This window comes from Aureobasidium namibiae (assembly GCF_000721765.1).
Source record: "Aureobasidium namibiae CBS 147.97 unplaced genomic scaffold scaffold_1, whole genome shotgun sequence".
Taxonomy (NCBI): Eukaryota; Fungi; Ascomycota; class Dothideomycetes; order Dothideales; family Saccotheciaceae; genus Aureobasidium; species Aureobasidium namibiae.
Window position 1 is genome coordinate 2,308,136 of NW_013581208.1, and position 17,400 is coordinate 2,325,535.

The 17,400-nt window shown below is 51.6% G+C and overlaps 8 protein-coding genes across 8 annotated transcripts; 5 read left to right on the top strand and 3 right to left on the bottom strand.

Moving 5' to 3' along the window:
* Positions 1 to 469: 469 nt before the first annotated feature.
* On the bottom strand, positions 470 to 1,516 carry M436DRAFT_35757 (kinase-like protein; the record flags this gene model as incomplete). Its single annotated transcript, XM_013576276.1, has 1 exon — positions 470 to 1,516. The coding sequence occupies one exon, from the start codon at positions 1,514 to 1,516 to the stop codon at positions 470 to 472; it is 1,047 nt and encodes a 348-aa protein (XP_013431730.1).
* A 1,735-nt stretch (positions 1,517 to 3,251) lies between these two features.
* M436DRAFT_78063 (ARM repeat-containing protein) lies at positions 3,252 to 5,165 on the top strand (the record flags this gene model as incomplete). The annotated part of the gene is made up of 5 exons (XM_013577016.1): positions 3,252 to 3,504; positions 3,563 to 3,676; positions 3,730 to 3,975; positions 4,027 to 4,776; positions 4,828 to 5,165. The coding sequence occupies 5 exons, from the start codon at positions 3,252 to 3,254 to the stop codon at positions 5,163 to 5,165; spliced, it is 1,701 nt and encodes a 566-aa protein (XP_013432470.1).
* A 757-nt stretch (positions 5,166 to 5,922) lies between these two features.
* On the top strand, positions 5,923 to 6,516 carry M436DRAFT_35021 (uncharacterized protein; the record flags this gene model as incomplete). Its single annotated transcript, XM_013576142.1, has 1 exon — positions 5,923 to 6,516. The coding sequence occupies one exon, from the start codon at positions 5,923 to 5,925 to the stop codon at positions 6,514 to 6,516; it is 594 nt and encodes a 197-aa protein (XP_013431596.1).
* Positions 6,517 to 6,943: 427 nt separating this feature from the next.
* On the bottom strand, positions 6,944 to 7,537 carry M436DRAFT_36891 (uncharacterized protein; the record flags this gene model as incomplete). The annotated part of the gene is made up of 1 exon (XM_013576488.1): positions 6,944 to 7,537. The coding sequence occupies one exon, from the start codon at positions 7,535 to 7,537 to the stop codon at positions 6,944 to 6,946; it is 594 nt and encodes a 197-aa protein (XP_013431942.1).
* Positions 7,538 to 8,027: 490 nt separating this feature from the next.
* M436DRAFT_78066 (uncharacterized protein) lies at positions 8,028 to 9,401 on the top strand (the record flags this gene model as incomplete). The annotated part of the gene is made up of 4 exons (XM_013577017.1): positions 8,028 to 8,078; positions 8,446 to 8,626; positions 8,727 to 8,944; positions 9,090 to 9,401. 4 exons carry the CDS (start codon positions 8,028 to 8,030, stop codon positions 9,399 to 9,401), a joined length of 762 nt encoding a protein of 253 aa, XP_013432471.1.
* Positions 9,402 to 10,145: 744 nt separating this feature from the next.
* On the top strand, positions 10,146 to 11,278 carry M436DRAFT_60154 (uncharacterized protein; the record flags this gene model as incomplete). The annotated part of the gene is made up of 3 exons (XM_013576709.1): positions 10,146 to 10,385; positions 10,550 to 10,554; positions 11,017 to 11,278. The coding sequence occupies 3 exons, from the start codon at positions 10,146 to 10,148 to the stop codon at positions 11,276 to 11,278; spliced, it is 507 nt and encodes a 168-aa protein (XP_013432163.1).
* Positions 11,279 to 11,640: 362 nt separating this feature from the next.
* M436DRAFT_37193 (Thioesterase/thiol ester dehydrase-isomerase) lies at positions 11,641 to 12,760 on the bottom strand (the record flags this gene model as incomplete). The annotated part of the gene is made up of 3 exons (XM_013576550.1): positions 11,641 to 12,151; positions 12,202 to 12,482; positions 12,563 to 12,760. The coding sequence occupies 3 exons, from the start codon at positions 12,758 to 12,760 to the stop codon at positions 11,641 to 11,643; spliced, it is 990 nt and encodes a 329-aa protein (XP_013432004.1).
* A 2,679-nt stretch (positions 12,761 to 15,439) lies between these two features.
* M436DRAFT_69346 (general substrate transporter) lies at positions 15,440 to 17,063 on the top strand (the record flags this gene model as incomplete). The annotated part of the gene is made up of 2 exons (XM_013576849.1): positions 15,440 to 16,714; positions 16,773 to 17,063. The coding sequence occupies 2 exons, from the start codon at positions 15,440 to 15,442 to the stop codon at positions 17,061 to 17,063; spliced, it is 1,566 nt and encodes a 521-aa protein (XP_013432303.1).
* Positions 17,064 to 17,400: the final 337 nt, after the last annotated feature.

Here is a 17,400-nt window from a genome sequence, read left to right on the forward strand (position 1 = left end):
AACTTCTAGATTCTCGGGAAGGAAGACATGTAGTACAAATCTGATCGATTGTATGATAGTCACGAAGAAAGCTGTGAGAAACGCATGGTTGTGAACCAAGACACAGGAGCAAAAGTGCGATGATTCGTAATGTTATGGGTATTGAAGAAAGCTACAAAGAAGAAGAAGAAGAAGAAGAAGAAGAAGAAGCGAATGCTAGTAGTACAGAAAGTTTGTTTTTGGTATAATGCAGCATTGGAAGAAAGGGGTATCGAGAGCGAAGAAGACGCTATGAATAAAACAGAAGAGAGGAAGAAGAGGAAAAGAACAAGTCAGAATCCGCCAGAGCATCGCAAAACATGAAAGTCGTGCTTCGTAACCGTGCGTAAAACTCATTCGTGATGGAATAATGCGTGGTGTTTCCTCGTTTTGGGGGTAAAGCTAAGCCAGAGATCGCACATGGCGAGAGGGGAAAGCAGAAGAGAGATGCTTAGGTCTGTGTGTTGTTCACGTGTTCCCAGTCGGGGTCAGCTGCGACGTCGACAAGACCAGTGAACCAATTACAGCCCATGACATCAGCGATGGTCCATCTCGACTCGGGATCGGTGTCCAAACAGCCATGGAGCAGGTCGCAGATGTCTTCGCCGTCGACTTGGCCAGCGGGAGATGCTAGGACCAGATCCTTATTCCAGTCGCCGGCCTCGATTAGTTCCACAAGCTTGAACTGAATCGTGTGCTGGAACGGACGCTTGCCAGTGACCATGGTGTATACGCACACGCCAAAGGCCCAGATGTCTGCAGAGTAGTCCTTTCGCGTAGTGCCACCTAGTAGTTCTGGAGCCAGGTACTCGAGGGTGCCCGCAGGTTCCTTGTTGTCTTCAGAGTCGAGTGAGCGTACACTATCAGTCATACCCGATGCGTCGCCATCGACAAAGCTGGCCAGGCCAAAGTCGCATAGCTTGAGACTGCCGCATTCGTCCTCAGGCCTGATCTGGACAAGACAGTTCTCGAGCTTGACGTCGCGATGGACGAGTCTGACGTCTGCGTGCATGTATCTCAGCGCCGCAGCAAGTTGGTGTGAGTATGTCTTTGCAAGTTCAGGATTCAAGCCCATCTGACCGTTGTTTCGAAGTTCGCTGAGGAGATCGTACAAGGAGCCGCTCTCGACCAGATCCATGATGCAGAAGGTAGCAAAGTCCGTGATGAAGCTCGTGTGGAGTTGGAGTATGTGAGGATGGTTCAGGTAGCGCCAAATGCCGATCTCATAGTCGACAGCTTGTTGGGCCTTGTCATTCTCGGCTTCACTGACATTGGCGACCGTCTTGCGAACGATCTTGACAGCACGCTTGATCCTTTGGCCATTATCGTCCATACCGATAACCTCCTTGACAAGACTGAAACCGCCCGAACCAATTTGACGACCGACGACATACTCGTTGTTGATACCAATGGACTGACCTTCATCATCCGGCTTTGGTTCTGCAGCGGTTTGAGAGTTGCTACCCCAGCCATTCAGGAACTGGGCAGCAGGCGACATGGAGGAGCCAGACATCCTGCTAGATCTGCGACTGGTGTTACGCAGACTCGCGGTGCGCGACAAAGTGGGCTTACGCGACATCATCGGCCAGGGCTCACTGCCCATGGAGGGACTAGCAGCAGGAGAAGGAGACATGACAGCCGAGTTGGAGAAGTATGAGCCTGCGGGAGTATCGGGGCTTCTCAACTGTTCACTGAGCAGCGAGGCGGTAGAGGCTGAGGTCAACGAGGGCAGTTGTGTGGCATCGTGCGAGTCGATGGTCTCGAGGCGTGGGGCAGCATCGCTCTTCCTCGTACGTCGTCTGATGGGCTCTCCTGTGAAAGGGTTTATTCTGACCGAGTCGTCGGGCGCAGCCGGAGCAGAGGCAGTATCGTCTGACATGAACGACCCGCGAGTGCTGGGTCGACGAGGTTGGGGTGGTCTGGAGGACAAAGGCTGGTCGAGCGAGTGCAGGCGACCGTCGTCGAGGGTTGCAAACTCTTTGAAACTCACGGACGAGCCTCTGGTGCGGGTGGATTGTTGGCTATTGTCACGCTCGGGAGCGACCGGATTGTTGAGCAGCTCAGACTTTTCAAATTGAGAAGAGGCGACATGGTCAGCGTCGTAGGAAGAGGCAAAGGGGAAATCTTGGGACGAGTTCGAATGCTTTGTGTTGAGTCGCAGTTTTCGGAATTCGTGGGAAGGGGCAGGTGTGGCCATTGCCTTGGCCAAGGCAGCCGACGACGACGGGGGACTTTTTTGCGAGTGCAAAGCGGGAAGCTACAGTACAGTGTCGATGCTTAGATGTCTAGACCTTGGCCGGGAATTGGACTCTGGTGCCGTGACGAAATCGCGTGTTGGTGGTAGAGAAACACGAAGCGTCAGGCTTCCAGGTCAGAAGATATCTGAACGAAACTCTTACGGCGAAGTCGGCCGGACAGGATAAAAAGAGATGGCTAGAAGGTGGGATGGTTTGGAGGATTAGAGTTACGGCTAATGCGGGAGTCACGGTTTCTCCGCATTCTTTTTACGTGAGCCCAACTGCCTCTCTGATTGGCTTGGGGCGCGTTTGACCAACGAGAGCGTCATCGAGCGCGACTGTTGGAGTAACAGGCTGGTGAGCCATTAGGACAAACATGTTGTTTGGTGAAACTGCGAGGGTAAAAAAGTGTAGCAGAGCAGAAACAAGTCGTGTGCCAGGCGTGGTTGACAGTCGGTCAGCAGCCAAGATGGCCCTCGGTAAGCATAGGTGGCAGCCAAGGTGCGCGCCGTACGAGTCGACCGAGATGAAGCTCGACAACGGCTGTGTAAACAAAGACGACCAAGGGATACCAACAAGTACCTACGCAGATGTAGCCGTGGATGGAGGTGTAGGAAGATAACAAGCAAGGCAGAGTGTATGATGTCGATGTTCTTGTTGAATTGGGTTTTCCAATGACGGCCAGATTGGGCAAGTCAAGGGTCTGGTCTGTAGCGAAAAAGAGTCCGAGCTCAATATCTGGCTTGCTTGTTGCATCACGTCGTTGTGTGTTGCAGTTCAGCTTGAAGCCGGCCATTTCTCAACCACGCGCTGGACAGATAGACATCTTGTTATCGTATCGCACATCCAACCTCTCGACTCCAAGGCTTCATCCAACTCAGCCGCATGTTATAGCGTCACGCGCCCACAGCGACCCCTTCCCACGAGCAGTCTTGCCGTCGTCGTCAACCCAGTTTCAGTCTACCCTAGCAGCGCCCTTGGACAGGCCTCGGGGCCATGGCAGCTCTCAAGAACCTCTGCGCAAACATCTTCTACTGCTGCACAAGCCGTAACACGGTCGACTATGAAAATGTGCTTGCCGACAGCGAGCGCGAAGCCGTCACCGACCTCTTGAACTTCCTCGAGAACAGACAAGAGACGGATTTCTTCACCGGCGGGCCCCTCAATGCCCTCAGCACTCTGGTCTACTCGCACAACATTGACTTGCAGCGAAGCGCCAGTCTGACCTTTGCCGAGATTACCGAGCGAGGTGTGTTGACAAGCTATCCGACTGTCAACCAAACTCAAGCTAACAGCACCTGTCGCAGATGTGCGCGCTGTGGATAAGAACACCCTCGAGCCCATCCTCTTCCTTCTCGAAAGCAGCGATATCGAGGTCCAAAGAGCCGCTAGTGCCGCCTTGGGAAACCTCGCCGTAGATGGTACCTATCATCCCCTAGACCTCATGTGATACGAATCTGACACAGATCCACAGCACACAACAAGATCCTGATCGTCCAACTAGGGGGTCTCCAACCGCTGATCAGACAGATGAACTCGAGCAACGTCGAGGTACAATGCAATGCTGTCGGTTGTATCACAAACTTGGCCACGCACGAAGACAACAAGGCAAAGATTGCTCGTTCCGGTGCTCTGGCTCCCCTGACGAGGCTGGCAAAGTCCAAGGACATGCGTGTTCAGCGAAATGCTACCGGCGCTCTCTTGAACATGACTCATTCAGGTATGTCGATGCTGCTCGTTCATCCGACGACTCGACCTGACTCTTCTGCAGATGACAACAGGCAGCAGCTTGTCAACGCCGGCGCCATCCCCGTTCTCGTCCACCTCCTCACCTCGCCTGACACCGATGTCCAATACTACTGCACCACCGCTCTCAGCAACATTGCCGTCGATGGCACCAACCGCAAGCGCCTTGCACAGACAGAGCCTCGCCTCGTCCAGTCGCTAGTGAACCTCATGGACGGCCATGCTCCCAAAGTACAATGCCAAGCCGCTCTTGCTCTGCGCAACCTTGCTTCGGATGAGAAGTATCAGCTCGAGATTGTGCGCAACGGTGGTCTTGGTCCTCTTCTACGCCTCCTCCAATCAGCGTTCCTCCCTCTCATCCTTTCCGCTGTCGCATGTATCCGCAACATCTCAATCCACCCCATGAACGAGTCTCCCATCATCGACGCAGGCTTCCTCAAGCCTCTGGTCCATCTTCTTGGAAGCACCGACAACGAGGAAATTCAATGTCACGCCATCTCCACCCTTCGCAACCTTGCTGCATCGTCAGATCGCAACAAGCAACTCGTCCTGGAGGCTGGTGCTGTTCAGAAGTGCAAGGAGCTTGTTTTGGAGGTTCCGGTTAACGTCCAGAGCGAGATGACGGCTGCTATCGCTGTTCTTGCTTTGAGCGATGAGCTCAAGCCTCATTTGCTGAGCCTCGGTGTCTTCGACGTCTTGATTCCTCTGACCGAGAGCGAAAGCATCGAGGTCCAGGGCAACAGTGCTGCTGCTCTGGGCAACTTGTCAAGCAAAGGTAAGATTGCCGATGATCATGTCCCTCAATCGCCTGCTGACGCCAACTCAGTCGGTGACTACTCAATCTTCATGACCAACTGGAGTTCTCCCTCTGGTGGTATCCACGGCTACCTGTCTCGTTTCCTTGCATCCGGAGATCCAACCTTTCAACACATCGCTATCTGGACTCTGCTGCAACTTCTTGAAAGCAACGACACGCGTCTCGTCAGCACCATCAACTCGGCCGAAGATGTCATGCAAATGGTCCAAGACATTTCCGAAAGACAAGTCGAGAGCGACAACGAGGACGGCAGCGAAGACGGCGAGGCCGAGGTGGTCGGACTCGCTCGCCGCTGCCTCGAGATCTCAAGCGGTGACGGCAACAAGAAGGCGTTATCCGAAGGTTGATGCGTAACCAAGCAGCACGATTCATCGCATGCACAAGACGACGACGACAATATGACTCGGTACCTGCATGGCGTCTCGAATTTCTCTCTCTTCTCTTTCCTTGTCCATTTTTGATATACCAATTCGCACTCGCGCGCCGCCTGGAATCGGCAATCAAGTATGATATCCTGGAGTAAAACATCAGATGGGGGCCTCCTCATTTTCTTTCTCCTTTTTACTTTTCTTCTTCACATAGCTCTAGTAATGAATAGCGTAGTCTCTGTTTTTGGTATTGGAATCAATGAAACACAAATCAACTACCATCTTCAATCATGAAGTGAGGCCATCTTATCTAGACACGAAGCAAGTCGTCAGGAAGCCGAGGGTAGCATGACTCTCAGTATATGCTTTCCATACCTTGCACCAGCCGTGCATTTGATATTTCTATGATGTGTTGTCATTGCGGAAATCCTTGGATTTCTGCTTTGTATTTGCGTAGGACTAACTCAGCGTGTTTTCAGACAACGTGACAACCACAACATGTACTGCGTCAACTACAAACATTGCCTGATATGATAGATTGCATGACATGTCTATTCAAAAGGCTACCGTGCGCTGTGTAGCTCAAAAATGGATATTTCTAGTCGCTGTGGGTAGCACCCTGGTGTCAATCAATGAGGTCATCCGAACAAATACCGGCGCAACTTTGGCGCATCCAGAATTGTTCATGTCCAACACACGACAACTCCACACGCAAAACATCACCAAATCAATCACAATGGCAATCCCCAACTTTGCACTCCCTGGCGACTCACTCGCATCCACATCAACAAACACACCCAGCACCGGCTCCCACGTCTTCAACTCCACAATCCACGCCAGTCTAGCCGGCCCCGTCACCAGCGCCGCACCCTCCAAGAAAACCCCTTCACCCACCATCAGCATATCCTCATCCACCTCCGCATCAACATCCTACACCGCTGCTCTGCCTTCGGTCAGCGACATTGTCCTCGGCCGCATCACACGCACAAACCCACGCCAAGCCACCCTCGACATCCTCGCTCTAGGCGCCACCGGCACACAAGTGCTCCGCGAACCTTTTTCAGCAATCATCCGCCAGCAAGACATTCGCGCCACTGAAGTTGATAAAGTAAAGGTGAATGAGAGTTTCAGAGTGGGCGATATTGTGAGGGCGGTGGTTATCAGTTTGGGAGACGAGAGGAGTTATTTTGCGAGTACGGCCAAGAATGAGTTTGGGGTTGTGCTTGCGGTTAGTGAGGGGGGTGAGCAGATGGTGCCGCTTAGTTGGAAGGAGATGAAGGAGGTCAATGGTGCGAGGACCGAATTAAGGAAGGTTGCCAAGCCTGTCTGAAGGATGGAAGATGCGAAAAGCTTCTCAAACTACAAGCTACAGGAGCGCCATGACAGTGACAGTCAGGCTGCTCGAGGGAAAGATACTTGCTCGAGGCGGCTCAGCGCGAGCCATATGCAATGTCAAGGTGTCGCTATACCGAGCACAACAACCAGAGCGTTGGGACGATGCCACAATCATAGGCAGGCCACCGGCATTTCGATCGAGGTCCTCAAAAAGACACACGGCACATATGTATGAGCTCAGTGCAGGATTCCATCGAGGAAACAACGAGCCAGATACGCGCAAGCAGAAGTATACACTAGCAACGTTGTTCATCCTCAACAAGACATTGAGCCTCACCCCCGAGATAGCACATGTATCCACCACTAATGTGCTTCTCCCGACAATACCTCGTCGCTTGCTAGAAGAGTAAGCTCTGTCTCCATCAATCAATCTCAGTCTCTTGTGTCGACAACCGTTGAAGAATATTCTCTAAGCCGCCAAATTCATTGCCTCTTCTACTTCCTTTCTTCGCTCGCCCATTCCCATGCTCTTCCACTCCTTTCAGTCCAAACTTTGCCTCCCCTTTACTCCTCACCCTCATAACAGTAGCGAGTTCCACCACTGCTTGTTGCACTCTGTTCTCCTCCACAGCCAGCCCTCCAATTTCAGGGACAGAGTTCCTCCAGTGAATTTCTGATTCATCTGCCTCAAAATTCGAAGGAGGCAGAGTGATGTCGAAGATGAAAGTCTCAACAGCACCAAGCGGGAACTCAGACCACACTTTTCGCCAGGATTGGAATAGTGGTGTTGTGGAAAGGACTTTTATGGCATTTTTCTTGACGGGGTTGTTGTTGTAGGCGTGGCATGAGAAGGTTGAGTGGGAGGCGAGACTGCGTTCTAGCTCTGCGGGTGTAGCTAAAGGTGCGAGCAGTTGTAGTTCGATGGTTGGGATGGGGAAGGGTATAAGGGACGAGGAGATGGAGCTGGCGAGTTTGGAGAGTGCAGAGGGAGAGGCGATTATGTATTGGGAGTCCATTGTTTCAACATGGGCAGAGTAGCGGCAAGAGGTGGAGGCAGTGGTATGGATGGAAGAGATATACGAAGGATGAGATCAACACATACCGACCTCACAGTTATCGATGACTCAAAGAGCAGGATCCAAGCAGCGAAGTGATGACCGCGACGTTGGTACCAGAGAGTCTGTGTCACGCGATTGGAGTCTTTCCGCGGAGGCAGTCAATTGTTCTCTGTTTTTTTGTGCATGGTGAAAAGCATGCGCTTCCTACCAAAGTGTCCACCTGAAATTCTGTATCATACTCTGTTACATATATCCTATCTGTGCTTTGTGAGGAACAATCGTGATATGAGTGATGACTATTTCTCGGTTAAAGCTTCGGTATGCTTCGGCAACTCGGCTCACATCCGAGATCCTTCCACCTCCACCCTGTCATACCGTCAGACTACAAAGAAGTCAGATTGCAATTATACGGGTCTTGAAAGCTTGCTTCTTCTCTGTTGTATACATCATGTTTTACGAGATTGGGACTGATCATGGCTTGCCATATGATCCATTCAAAGTAAGCGGATTTCGTGTCTATTAGATTCACGATCACACCGTGTCTTTACTATACAATGCTTTGAGTTTTGTTGCGTTCTGGAGTCGTTCGAAGAGCTGATTCGGACTTTTGACGGCTCTGTACTATGACATTTCACCATGCATAATCTGACCCTCCAACGAATGCAATAAATTGTTGGGATAGGAGTAGCAGAAGGGACATTTGTCCTCTTTTCTCCTTCTCGAATCTATCCCATACATCCATGAGCGAGATGCTTTTCCATTCCAGGATCACTACATCCTATCAAACTTCTCTGCCCTTCGTTATCGCCACTCCTCTCTATCCGACACGTAGGGAACCTCACAACTGACACCATGCCGAAACACAGGCTTGCGTGGTCCCCCGACCCATCGGCTGGATCTCCACTCGCTCTACCTCTGGCACCGACAACCTAGCCCCTTACTCTCAATTCACAAACCTGACTTTCGACCCGCCTTACGTCATGTTTTCATCCAATCGCACACCCGAGGGAAAACGCAAAGATACCGTCGTCAATGCTGAGGAGACTGGTATGTTTTGCTTCCAAATGTCTCCCCCGCCTCCACTCCCATCTTCCTTCCAGGGCTTCAAAAGAAACGATTGTAAAGTACTGATCAAGTCTGTACCCAGGCTTCTTCGGCTGGAACTTGGCTACCTATGCACTTCGCGAGCAACTCAACATCACAGCTCAACAGCTCGACCCCATTGAAGATGAATTCGTGCATGCAAAGTTGGAAAAGGAAGACGCGAAGAATATTCCTGTGCCGCTGGTCAAGGACTCACCGGTGAGGTTCGAGTGTCAATTCGACAGAGTGATTGAATTACCTGGTAATCCACCTATGGGGACTGTAAGTTTGTCTTTTCCATCTTTGTCCTACTCTCTCCCTCTATCTACTCATCTTCTGCTATCTGAATACACTTGCTATCTGTTCATCCTCTGTTATCTACTCGCTCTTGCTACTCTCTACAAGTGTACTGCTAACACATCCCAAGGTCGACATCGTCTTCGGCAAAGTCCTCGCAGTCCACATCTCCGACACCGTGCTCACCTCTGGCAAAATCGACATTGCAAAAACCGAACCCATAGCCAGGTTAGGATACTACGATTACGCGGTCATCAGAGATACCTTTGAGATGAAGATCCCGGGGACTAACAAAGCTTTGCTGGATGGACTTGAGGGGAGTTCGAGGGCGAATAGGGAGTTGGAAGGGAGGGATGGAGGAAAAGGCGAACAAGGGCAGAGGGAGCAGGTAAAGAGGAGTCAGAGTGCTGGTGCTGGAGAGGGGATTGGTGGGAGGGAATAGTAGGGAAGCTGTGAGGCTTGAGAGGTGTGGTCGAGTGATGGCAGTTGCAAGAGCAGGAAGTAGTAGAGGGGGTTTCGAGCGAAATGAAAAATCAGGAACGGATTCGTCTTATCGGCCATTGAAGCATAGCTGAGAATTGACAAACTGTCAATGCATACTTCCAAGACTGCGTTCGGCCATGTGGTGAGGATAATCTTCTGGGCTCATGGAATATCGATGCTTATATGATACTGCGTGCGTGGCTATATCACGCATCGAATAATTTGTGTCCATGTCACAAAGTCGTCTTTATCATGTTCGCATATCCGTATTCTCGTGTTAGCAGACACCGGTCTATGAACTCGATGGCTCAGTCCAAAGCATCATATCCAGTCTCTTGTCACGGCAGTGCAAAGTAGATGACGGTAGAAAAATGTCTGAGACGAAAATGCCTGAGACGAAAAAGAACACAAAGAAGTCTCAGAAGATCGGATTCATAGGAATAGAATGCCATCGTTTTCTTTGTATCTAAAGACATGTCTGTGGAAATGTCTGAGACCAGAGGACGAGAAAGTTCAGGTGTACGATTTCGCAGCTCCTCGCATCGATTGAAATAGGCCGAGAAATCCATACCACTACCACCCATACAGATCAAGCAGAGCAAAAGCATCTAGCAAGATCTGCCAGTGTCCAAGGTCCACTGTCCAGCCTTCAGAAAAGTAAGTCCACCACCTCCAACGCCTGATTTGATACACTCGCAACACTATGGGTAAACGCGACATCACCATCTCCTGGTACGATCCAAACTCTCACTGCAGACAGCTCGGCATCAAGGCCCAGATTGAGTCAACAGTGCTAGCAAAAGCTCCTCTTAGGGTTGTTCACGCCCACATTAGGTGTGGTTGGCACGAGAGCCCGTCTGATTACAACACTCATCTCACTGTGAACTACACCAAGGGCAATGGACAAAAGCAGACCGTCCATGTTCGCCGTGACGGATCTGTGGTATACTTGTTTTAGAGGGACAGTTATAGAGGAGTCAAAGTGCTGGCACTGAGGACGGGATTGGATGGCAAAACGAGTAGTCGGGTGTGGAATTTGAGATATCCAACGCTTTGGAGTAGTTGAAAAGCATGATAGATGGTGTTCTGAATGTGAACCGTGTACAGAAAAGGTAAGTCAGCTACTAAATTCAAGCTTGATCACTCCTATTCCTTCTCCCTTCTCTTGATTTTTTCTGAATAAAAGAAGAACTGTGTCCCTCAAATACTCAGCACACGAGCTCTAGATGGCGACTTATAAATCCAAAACTCGGGTCTGGGACTACCTCGCTCTGTAGCGGTAGCACGAAGAAATCTGAAACAAAATCGAAGAGAGTCTCAGAAACTCACGAGAGAATACCGTTGTTACGCGCGAATCCAAAGATAGGTGCCTTAGACTGTCTAAGTGTGACAAGAATAGCAATCTGTAGTCTTGTCAACTTTTCCGATTAGCATAAGTATAGACATGCCTTCCATGAGAAGTACCCCCATAACAGATCAGAGCAGAGCAGAGTATAGCAAGAACATACAGCAGATTCTTACAGCAGCGATAGATTCACCAGTTAGAAAATCAATCTACCCACTTAAATCCTCAGCGATCAACAAATCCTCGGAACCATGGGAAGAGGCAGAGGCAAAGGTGACCAAAAGCAAACAAATTCCGCCCAACTCTCACAAAGAGACCATGACAACATCTGGCGAGGCATCAGAAGAAGCCCAGCGTTCCCAGTCAATGGAATCAGCCTGTGGTGGTGCAAGAAGGCCGACTACACGACACAGCCGGATGTGAAGGCACAGTGTGAGGCAGCTGCGCGAAGGGATGCTCCTGCTGGAACTACCGAGGCTTGGATCAAGTGAGTCAATGTCCTGCAGGGTGATGGGGGTCTGAGGCTAATTGGAGGAATGGGAATGGTCCGCACTCGAGCTGGTCAGATAGAAAGGTTCATGCGACTGTGGAGTATTACGTCTATGAGCAATGGACTACTAGACATGTCCTGCTTTGATGGATCTGTGGTATGAGAAGGCACGATATCTGATGTTTGGCAAATTGTAGTGTTCTGAAGACGGAATGCCGGGAATGTGTGTTATTAGAAAATGTGAACGAAAACGACCTGGGGTTTACTCTGTACTGTATATCTAGATGTGCGATGAAGCGTGCACGAGCAATCCAGTATCGCAGAACGGTAATCGACGAGCCTCCGCCAGACGGCACAGGTCCATCATAGACGCTCCAGTGACTTCTTGTACGCCTTCTCATACTGATTTTCACCAAGACCTACTCTTATCATGCCTTCCTGGAAGGTAGTAGCCACATGCACACCCTCTGGCCCGACGATACGACTGTGATGGGTAGCTCGTCCTCCACCTGCTCTCGTCGTCCAGACTTCCTGACAAAACCAATGCTTCTCCTTGGCTTGATTCTGCATCATGATATGCAAAGCCGGACTGTGAAACACTACCGTGTGACTCAAACTTGCCATGTGAGTGAACTTGTCGCTGACTCCGAAGTGGTTTGCTACGATAAAGAGAGAATTGCGATCGGATGCATAAAGATGTGCGCAGGCGTGGATGTTAGGATCCGAGGGCAGGTCGCCGATTGCGCGGTAGAAGAATAGTTGGCGATGATCGAACGGTGAGAGGGAAGTGTTTATCGGGGTCATGTCAACTTTGCGAGATTCCAGGCCGGGGAATGCGTCATTGAAACCAGTGAGTTTTCGGCGAGTATTGTACCTAGGCGATATAAGCTGGAAGAATGAGATCCGGGCAAAAGAATTACCTACCAAGGCACGTCCATGCCGGAGACTTCGTCCCAGTCTTCCGGCTTCTTGTTAGAAAGAACTTTCCCATATCGCTGGTCTAGGTCGATCTTCTCTTGGACATCAAAATGACTCTCCTCGGACAGCTTGAACGAGCAAGTGCAGGTAAAGCATGTTCCATCGCCTTCGGCTTGAGTGACGTTGACCAAGCGAGTACAATACGACCGGCCGTTCCGGATAGTCTGAACTCGGTAGATGAACGGGATCGAAGAAATGCCAGCAAGGACAAAGAAGCCCGTGACATTCTAGAATAACGAAGTCAGATTGATTCTGAATTGCTTCGCCTCGATGACGATGGGCCTTGGTATTGAAGTGAAGTACTGACGTGTATTACAAAGCCAGCCTCGACCGTCTGCGCCGCTGCCCAGACGGCTTGGGCATAGACATGACCGCCGTATGCTCTTCCAGAACCATTAGGAGAGAAGGGCAGAGAAGTACTGCGGTAGGTCGTTTCGTCCACTTTTTCCAGTGCGATCAACTCCACGAAGGGTGTGTATCCATTGCCATGGCGAGGGGGTGCCATGTCAGTGACAATCGAGCAATAAACAGACCGGCGGATCAGAACACGAGATCATGGATCAGTCACTTGGCAAACGGGGTTGGCGTTTTGAAGAAGCGAGAGGACCGCATGTTAACATTGAAGCATAGCCGGGGGTCAAGCGCTCTGGGCCGAGGCGGAGCTGGCATAATTAGTGGGGATCATCGCGTGGGGAGAAGTTCATGGCTTCGTTCGGTGCCATCTCGGTCAATCTCTGTCTCCATGGATCTGAGACTCCACCGGGGCAGAGAAGAGGCTTGGCAAGAGTGACTCTGAGTCTTGAAGACGATGCTGCTGAAATCGGTAGGAAGAAGCGATGCCATACCAGAAGGTTCACTGGAGCTTGGAACTATATCGAGAAGCTCACGTCTAAGAGCAAGGAAGACTCGAAAACTCGATGACGATCTGGCGGATCAAATCTTCTCTGATGTGGGATCTGGCGTTCGTCAGAGCCGCCATGCCACGTGCCATGGAAGTCAAAGAGACGACGCCGTTAAACAAAGGATGCTGGTTAATTGTGCAGAAGACATTTTCCATACAACAAAGAAGTCCCTCGTCCTCGTGGTTGATGTTCTGGCCTCCCAATCACGGGACTGCAGAGTGCTGCAATTCCTTTCAGATGGCACGATGGCACGGATCTGTGACTCGAACGTGATGTACAGTAGACTGCGCATTCAGCAGATCATACCATTGATGGACGCGAGATGGCGTTCTTCGCTTGCCTTTTGGAGCATTTCTGTATAAGGGTAAACAAAAACGTCTCTATGTGATCTATTTGATGTTTGAACAACGCTTCTAGCATGAAGAACACGTCGATGGTCTTGTCTGATGCACTCGAGCTCCTGGAATGAGATGTGTACCACACAGATTTAGTTCGTGGTCTCTTCAGACACAATGCTCTCGTCAGAAATGCGGTCGGACATTGCGCGAGACCTCATCGCCTTGAGAATCGATCAGCCGAGTGGTAGACTCATCGCAGGTGCCGACTTGGCTTGCCGAACGGGCCTCCAATGTCGGATGTGAAGTCGGATCCATGGCTCTGTAAAGGGATCAGACCGAAATACGGCCGGCCTCGTCGTGATGGGGCCCCGACATCCCCACTCAAGCTCTCCACAGCTGGTCTTGTCCTCGTCGTGGGTGCTGCAAGCGTCTTGGTGTTGCGAATTCCTCGCGGAGTCTGATTTGCTTCAGCTTCTTGGCCCGGTGCACATTGAGCGGTGGACGCAGCCGTCCAACCTGCAGGGCGCCACCCAATCTGGAATGACATTAGGGCGTAGAGCGAGTCAGCGATCGAATCGCGATGTAACCACAAGAATATTCTGAAGTGAGGCTGGATCGTATGCTGACCGACGCACTGAGAAGACTGCGGGACATGAGGATCTCAAAGCGTTCGTGGGGAAGCGTTCACGTCGTGCCTTTAACCTCCAATAAAAGGGTTCTCACAAAGGGAATGATCGACGACAGAGGGCTGTATCGATTCTGCCACCACGGAGAAGCTGGGGGGAGATAATCTGACTCGGCCCGCATCGCCTACACAAAAGATGAAGGTTCATGGATCAGGTCGGGGCTGTCGTGTCAGCTCGTGACATAGGTGTGATTATGATTGCCACATTGCTTTGCTTGCCGTTCGAAACGACGCCATGGCGGTGACAGCCAAGAAGACAAAGCATCCTGCGGCGAGTCTGGAGTGGACCTCAGATGGAGCACCAAGGCAACGAAGACCGTCAAGAGTGGCAAAGCATGTTGCGACGAGCGAGATGTGCTGTGTGGGTGCCCATAGAAGGTCAAGCAGGATACGGTGGTGTTGTGCGACAGACTTGACTGCGCTTACAGAGATATTCCAGAATGCTTGGAGTCGTTGTTGGCGGCTAGCCTATAGACGGGTGTGACTTGGTTGAGACACTTTAGCGAGTGCAACTTCGCAACGTGCAAAGGGAGGCCCGGGGTAGCGTAAAATTAGGCCCGTACCTGTGGGAGCTGCGCGGTGGGAACTCCAGATTGTCGGCAGTGGCCGAGCAAAGAGGGTCTCGAGGTGTGGCCAGACGAGGGACCTGGCGGAGGCGTTTTCTCTGCTCTCCGACGACACTTGGTGTTGCACCTTGGACAGAAAATGCATGCCTCGACTTGTCGACGTCTCGAGGGCGAAGCGGATGCCAAACTACGAATAATGTCTTCCGGGCTGTGATTGTTCAGGCATTGCAAGTATTCGCGCGCCCAGGACTGGCCGTCCCCGACCCAAAAATGCCACAATTGGTGGTCCAAGAAAACCAAGGAGCGTTTGGCGACATCTGGGGCTCTGGGCACAACGCGCGGTATTGGCGACACGCCCCATGCACGAGACAAATCGCATCTCGCATCAAAGCAAGGACATCCTAGAACCGATTCGGGATGCCGCGTGATCAGTGATTTGGCCTACGAACAATGGAGAGGTGCGCTAGTGCATGTGTCGTTGTGTGGGGATGCTGGAATGAATACTTCACCCAGACAACTGCCCAGCATTGCGCCTGCCCCGGTCTCTGTTGTATATAGAGTCGTTGCTTCCCTACCTCGTGCTCATTTTCTTCTCTCTTCATCATCAGCGACAACAGTCTTTCTCTGGTCCTCGATCCTCAGTCCTCTCCCACTTTCATTTCATCTAAAGAGAACCACTCTCATTCCAACGCAATGGCTCCTGTAACAGTGGAGCGCGTTGAGTCGCCCGTCACCGTCAGGGCCTACCTGATGTGTGCCTTCGCCGCCTTCGCCGGTATCTTGTTCGGTTACGATTCTGGTTACATCAACGGTGTCATGGGCACCGAGGTCTTCAAGCAGGAGTTCGGCAGATTCACTGGTGTCACAGATGACAACACCCGTGGCTACAGTATTCCCTCGGGCACTCAGTCGCTCATTGTTTCCATCCTCTCTGCCGGTACCTTCTTCGGTGCTCTCTTCTCTGGTGCCCTCGCCGATTGGATCGGTCGCAGAACCACCATCATCACCGGCTGTGGTGTCTTCTCGGTCGGTGTCATCCTCCAGGTTGCCTCGACCTCGGTCCCTCTCATCGTCGTCGGCCGTTTGGTCGCAGGTGTGGGTGTCGGTTTCGTCTCGGCCATCAACATTTTGTACATGTCCGAGGTCGCTCCCCGCAAGGTTCGCGGTGCCATCGTTTCGTGCTACCAGTTCGCCATTACCATCGGTCTCATGCTTGCCTCAATCGTCACGTACGCCTGCCGCAACTACCAGAACACTGGCGCCTACAGAATCCCTATTGCTATCCAGTTTGCCTGGGCCATCATCCTCTCGGTCGGTCTCTTCCTCTTGCCCGAGTCTCCTCGCTACTACGTCAAGAAGCAGCAGCTTGACAGGGCTGCCAAGGCTCTTGGTCGCGTTCGTGGCCAGCCTGCCGACAGCGCCTACATTGTCGATGAGCTCGCCGAGATCCAGGCCAACTTCGAGTACGAGATGTCTGTTGGCCAAGTCAGCTGGTTGGGCATGTTCTCTGGTGGCATCACCAACCGCAACTCCAACATCCGCAAGGTCTTCATCGGTGTCACCCTCCAGATGATGCAGCAGTGGACCGGTGTCAACTTCATCTTCTACTTCTCGACCTCCTTCTTCAAGTCCATCGGCATCGAGAACGCCTTCCTCATCTCTATGATCACCACCATCGTCAACGTCTGCTCCACTCCTCTGTCCTTCTGGACCATCGAGCGCTTCGGTCGTCGCCCGCTCCTGATCTACGGTGCCATCGGTATGTGCGTCTGCGAGTGGATCGTCGGCATCACGGGCACCGCCGACGCCGGCTCCCGCGCCTCCCAGATCGTCCTCATCCTCTTCACATGCATCTATATTTCCTTCTTCGCATCGACATGGGGCCCTACCGCCTGGGTTTCAATCGGAGAGATCTTCCCTCTTCCCATCCGCAGCAAGGGTGTCGCCATGTCCACCGCCTCGAACTGGGTAAGTCTTCCACTCCCTCTGATGATGGAATCATGAGTACAAGCTGACAATTCCGTAGTTCTGGAATTGCGTGATCGCGGTCATCACCCCCTACCTCGTCGGCGAGCAGGAGGCCAACCTTGGACCCAAGGTCTTCTTCCTCTGGGGTTCCACTTGCGCAGTCTGCATTGTCTTCGCCTACTTCTTCGTGCCCGAGACCAAGGGATTGTCGCTCGAACAGGTTGACAAGATGATGTCCGAGGTGTCCGCCCGCAAGTCAGCCGGCTGGGTTCCTCACGACACTTTCGCCCAGGAGATGGGCAAGGACTCTTCTGCTCTTGAGGAGGTCATCCACGAGTCAAAGGTCTAAGTGGACTCATCTTGAGCCCTTGGTCATCACTCCTACTTGTGTTTCTTGTTCCTATATTGTCTATTAAGCTTGCTAAGCATTCCGCAATAAGTGTCTGTAAATCAAAGTATCGCTCTACGTCTTTGCCTCTCTTTCAAATTGTGTCACACATTCACGTATCAGTATGTACTTCAGATTGTCTGTGGTTTGTGCAGAATATTATTCGTCGAGGCTAAGGACTACTATCGATACCTCTGATGAGTGAAGAGGTTTGCAGCGTAAGGTCGCGTCGGGAAGAGGCGTATCGGGAAAACGTGTTGAAGAATGAATGTCGTCTAGTAAGCCCAGTCTGAGTTCG